The 5,761-nt window shown below is 57.1% G+C and overlaps 1 protein-coding gene across 1 annotated transcript; it reads left to right on the forward strand.

Annotated features, from left to right (window-relative positions):
• The first annotated feature begins 1,792 nt into the window (after positions 1-1,792).
• On the forward strand, positions 1,793-5,241 carry LOC126998104 (forkhead box C1-A-like). Its single transcript, XM_050859499.1, has one exon. It carries the CDS (start codon positions 3,546-3,548, stop codon positions 5,088-5,090), a length of 1,545 nt encoding a protein of 514 aa, XP_050715456.1. The 5' UTR covers positions 1,793-3,545; the 3' UTR covers positions 5,091-5,241.
• The last annotated feature ends 520 nt before the right edge of the window (positions 5,242-5,761 follow it).

The raw sequence follows: 5,761 nt of genomic DNA on the forward strand, positions 1-5,761 counted from the left end.
TGTTTAGCTAATAATTTGTAGGTTCGAATCCCCCCTCTGAAAAGATTGGATTCTAGGGTTTGGTTTCCTCCCTTAGCTCCCTTATTTTGTTTTCTCATTCCTCTCTCTCTCTGCGTCCCTCCCTCCCTCTCTCTCCCTCTCCCTCTCTCCGTCCCTGCCTGCCGTCATTCTCATCAAATCCTCGTTTATGGAATATTTCTCTTTCCCACGTCTTCCCTTCCCTCATATGTTCCCATGAAAATTCTCCTCCTCGTTCCTCCTGTTCTTCGTTCACTTGCTCTTTCTTATATTTCTCCTCCTCCTCTTTATATTCTTCTTTTCCTCATTTTCTTCATCCTCCTCCTTTTCCTTTACTTAATCTTCTGGTACTACTACTTCTGTTACTATCATGATTCATCTTTATACTCCTCTTCCTCTTCTTCATTCTTGTATATTTTTCTTTTCCTCCTCCTCCTCCTTTTCCTTTTCTTAATTTATTGGTAACTTCTACTTCTATTACTATCATGATTCATTCTTATACTACTCCTCTTCCTCTTCTTCATTCTTGTATATTTTTCTTTTCCTCCTCCTCCTCCTTCGCCTTCTCCTCCTCTTCTCTCTTTACGGATACTATTACTTTTATTATTACAGTTCATCCTTATACTCCTCTACAGCCACCGCCAGCACTTCCTTCTCCTCCTCCTCCTCGGCTATTTTTTTTTTCTATTCATGTTCCTCCTTCGCTACTCCTAGGAAGAGACTGCTTTATGGAGCGATTCAGAATGTTTTAATGGCGAAGATAATATATATACTTTGCAAAAAAATAATATTAATTCTACTCTTGTGTTGCTCCGTTGAATTGTTTATATTTATTCCTCCTCGTCTTTGCTTGTTGTTCCTCCGCTGTCTTTTTCCTACTCTTTTAACCTTTGTTCTTTATAGATATTTAGTTCTGTTTTATTCAGTTATGTTTTTGAGTGGGAGGATTTTAAGGATTAAGAGTTATGAACGTGAATTTATGTTTGTATTTTTCCCTTGTTTCACTGTATATATGATGAAGCAATTAATGTGCAATATGTACCGAGGGATGAGATATGAAACTTTCGCATGCGAGTTTCGGCGACGCACAAAGGAAACTGGATTAATAAACTCGGCGCTGACAGACTGAAATTAATGTTGCTTAATGTTAGTCTTCTCACAGTACGTTGGGCTTTATTAAGGGATGATATATGAGTACTTACCGTTACTCTCTCTACTTTCATATTTTCCGGCGCTTATTATTTTATTATAGATGAAACGAGGAACAAAACAAGGACGAGAAAAAGGAGTAGAGAGAGAAGATATGACCCTTTGTTAGTAATTATCACAACCAGCATTTCTTTCGCTGTCTGTGTTGTGGAATTCTTAAGCAGACAGCGTTGGGGGCGAGGGGAGGAAGGCGAGGCAACTCAACACTCATTTATCACAGAATCTCAGCAACTGGACGGCGAGAACAGCTGCAGCGGCGCACAGAACAAGGCTCCCGTTTAGCCCCAACATGACCGATAGCGCCTAGTCCATTGCCTCCGTCAGGGCGAGATACAGCAGAGCGGCTCTCCCTCGCCCTCCCTCACCGCCTGCCCCTCACACACCCGCAGTAGAGGCGCGTCAGGGAGTGATTCACCGCGCCAGAGGAGTGGAAGTGGAAGGCTTTGTCCGCGGGAGTGGCCCGGGGACGGATTGAGACAGATGAACTTTGTGCCGCGCTCTTGCGTAAGGAAGAAGGAGAGAAGATACCGCAGTTTTTCGAGGACATTACAGAGAGAAAACTAACCTGTGCAAACAATGCCTGACGGGCCGAGGGTTGGAGGAGGAGGAGGAGGCTAAGGCGGAGGCGGCAGCAGCAGCGGAGAAGGCGAGTCATGGTGGTTCCAGGCCTCGGCGCGCTGGAAGTGGGCGGGGCTTGCCGGCGCCTCGGAGGGGGAGTTTTATGGCCGTCACCTCGTCCTCCAGCAAACGCTAATAACGCCGCGCCGGTACAGCGTCTTGTAATCCTCCTTCACGCGGCCGGAGGTAGTTTTAGCCCGCCGGGGACCACGAGGGAGGAAGGGACGCCCACCTGGATCTGAGGACACCTTGTTTTTTCCGAAGACCTCCCGCTCCGCCATGGATTCAGGGGCAGCCGTTCCCGCGCTTTCCTGAAATGGAGTGTTTGAGGAGGAGCTGCCGGCCCGCCGCCCCTCGCCGCCCTGCACGCCCGGCGTCACCTCTGGTTCAAGACTGGATGTGATCAAGGAGGAGAGAGAGCTTCAGCGAGCCCCAGCTGGCCCCGTGGACTTTATTACGCCGGATTTGTTAAAACCGCTGTGTAAACCTGTTTGGTGGCCCCTCCGTGTTTTCTCAGTCTCCCTTCCTTCCCGCTCGCCCTCTCCAGCCCCCTCGCCGCCCCCCGCAGCCGCCGTGTTTGGATAACTTTTATTGAGCTGGAGCTAATCTCTTTAGGCTGGATTATCGTCCCGGGCGGAGGGGTTAGAAGTGTTGGCGCCAAATTACCCTCTGAGACTTGGGAATTGTCCCCTCAGATTAAAGGGGGAAAATTGCGAGGGGCAGGACCCAGTAATTTGCTCCCCTCAGTTACCAATCATACGATATCAGCGGGCGGGGCGCGGGATCATAACTCAGGCGAGGCGCGCCGTGAGTGGTCGGCCGGGACGATAGGCGGCCACTCATTGGCGAGGAAGCGAGGAAGCCGCCACGCCATTGGTCCAGAGGCGGGTGGGCGTGGCCTAAGTATAACATGGCGAAGGATTGAACTTGGCTTAAAGTAAATTTTCCTAGACTTTAAGATAGTTCAGTCGGCCTTTGGAGCGGAACCAGAGAGTAGCTCGCCGCGGCGGTGGCCGTTTGTTGACTCAGCAGCCGCGACTAATTCTTGCGGTGTTTGGAGTAGCAACACGACTGTTTGCTTTAGCATTGTTGGAACCATAAGAAAAAGACTGTCGATGTGTTTTCGCTATTTTAATCAATCCGCGAGCCAAGAAATCTCACCGACGCGAAAGATAACGAAGGTGGACTGATTTGTATTCCGTACTCGGCCTCCACAGTACTCGCGGCGGCCTGTGCCTGAGACGGTCAAGTGTGAGGGACAGATAACAGCGGATTACATCGTGTACGCCCCCGCCGCCCACGCCCTGGCCAGGACCCCTCGCCGCCACCCAGCGCCGCCCTCCGCCTGCCGCCCCGCCACCCTCCGCCTCCCTCACAGCCGCCCGCCGCCCAGCAGGGAGTGGCGAGGGTTAGTGGTGCCCGCCTCGTGCTGTGTCTCCGGCGGTGATGTTGCTGGTGAAGTGAAAATAGCGAGTGGGGTAAGTGGGCGCGGTGCTGCGGTGGTGACGGCGGCGAGGGTGTGTGTGTGGTGTCGCCCGACCTTCCGCTCGTCCGCCCGCCACAGCCGCCTCGCCGCCCTGTGTCCCCGGGCTCCCCTCGCCGCCGCCCGCAGCCCTCGCTTCCACTTGGCTTAAATTTTCCTCAGTAGGGAAGTCCCAGGGTCTACCTCTCGCGGGGTAGACCCAGAATGCTGTGTAGCCATGTGTGATCAGTGGTCAGCCTACCCCGTCAAAATGCACACGCTGTTCGGGGACCAGCAGTCCTACTACCGCCACGCGGCGGCCACCTACCCGCCGGCGGCGCTGCAGCAGATGTCCACCATGGCACCCAACGCCTACTGTTACGACGGGTACAGCGCCATGAGCCGCTACCACCCGTACGGCTACACCACGCAGCAGCACCCGCCGCCCAAGGACATGGTGAAGCCGCCCTACTCCTATATCGCCCTCATTACCATGGCCATCCAGAACAACCCTGACCAGCGCGTCACCCTCAACGGCATCTACCAGTTCATCATGGAGCGCTTCCCCTACTATCGGGAGAACAAGCAGGGCTGGCAGAACAGCATCCGCCACAACCTGAGCCTCAACGAGTGCTTCGTCAAGATCCCCCGCGACGACAAGAAGCCGGGCAAGGGGTCGTACTGGACGCTGGACCCCGAGGCCAGGAACATGTTCGACAACGGCTCCTACCTGCGCCGCCGGAAACGCTTCAAGAAGAAGGACGCCAACGCCAACAGGGAGAAGGAGGAGGCACTCAAGCGGCAGCAGGAACAGCAGCAGCAACAGCAGCAGCAGCAGCAGCAGCACACGACCACAGGCGTAGAGGGGGACCAAAGGGCACAGCAGCCTGACCCTGTTGCCCTCACGCAGCACGCCCAGCAGGCACAGCAGCAGGCAGCTGCTCGTCCCCCGCCGCCGCAGCAGGCACAGCAGCAGCAGGCTGGGCCAGGACCTCAACACCCGCAGGCCGGGCCGGTGGTGGGCGGGCCGCAGGAGGGGGACGGGGTGCAGGCGGGGAGCGGGACCCCGATCTCGCCCCTCTGTCAGCCCAAGACAGAGCCTCAGGACTCCCCAGAGCTTCCAGCGGCCTGCCTGCCCGAGGTGAAGGCCTCGGCCCACACCCCGCCCCTGCACGGCCACACTCACACGCCGCCCCTCCACACGCAAACCCACACCCCGCCGCTGCACGCCCACGCCCACCTGGCCTCTAGCCTTCCCACCACCTCCGCCAATGGAGGTGGGCACGAAGGCTCGTACCTGGACGTCGGCTCCTCCTTCAGCGTGGACTCCCTGGTGCCGGGCTCCCGGGAGGCTGTAGGGCGCGAGGCCAGCCCAGGGGCGCTGCTGACCGAGGCTCAGCAGCAGCAGTACCGTTCCAACATGTACTACGACACGATGGGCTACTGCCAGTACAGCGACACCCGCGCCCCCTCCGTGTTCCCGACGCCCTCCTCCGACGACATGACCGCCTGCGGCAGTGCAGCCATGAACGGCGGCAGCCCCGTCGTGGGCGGCATGACCATGCAGGCGGCGGCAGCGGCGGCGGCCTACTCCCGCTCCCACGGCTCCTGGTACTCGCAGCCGCTGGAGACGGCCGGAGGCGGCGGCGCCGTGGACGGAGGCTTCCCCAACGTGCGTGAAATGTTCGAGTCCCAGCGACTCCTGACCAACCCCTCCTGCCAGCTGGGCTTCCGCACCTCCTACAAGTACCCGGCCTACTACGACGACACCGCCAAGTACTGAGCCGCCAGGACAGGCAGGCTCAGCGCCTCCCAGGGTCGTCTGGCGCCCACCCTGCCCGCGGCGGCAGAGTGGGTGAGGCGGGGCAGCGGGCGGCGGGCGCTGGCGTGGCCGCCGGCCGTCTCGAGTGAAACCAAAGAGGGCAAGACGTTGTGGCGTGGCCGCCGCCGCCGTCGCCGCCGGGCACGCCCACGCCCTCCCGTGCAGGGGCTGAGGAGCGTGCCGCCCTGCAGTGAACGGCACGGGCGTGGCCCCTCGGCCCCCGTCAGCCGCGTGTGTGTCGCCACGGACGTGAAGTACATGCGCCTTCAGCTGTGTACGTATAGACGAATTCATGTACGTATAGACTTCCTGTACGCATAGGATCCCATGTGTGCGAGTACTGGCAGATCAGTGTACATCTAGGACAGACCGATGTGTATATCTTGATAATATTTAACACTGTAACATACGCATAATATATATGAGCTTTTTTGTTACATCCATAGTTTCATTTGAACCTCCATGAGTCGCCGCCGCCGCGGGAAGAGGCGGCGCCCCGGGCCGGGCAGCCCCGGGCACGGTGCTGGCGGGCCGCCGCGAGGCACACACGCACTAAATGACACCAGAACATGCTAAATATTTACACTGTTAAAGTAGGCCTCCCACCTTGGCCCTTCCTTGCTCTGCTCCGC

This window comes from Eriocheir sinensis, chromosome 13 (genome assembly GCF_024679095.1).
Source record: "Eriocheir sinensis breed Jianghai 21 chromosome 13, ASM2467909v1, whole genome shotgun sequence".
Classification (NCBI taxonomy): domain Eukaryota; kingdom Metazoa; phylum Arthropoda; class Malacostraca; order Decapoda; family Varunidae; genus Eriocheir; species Eriocheir sinensis.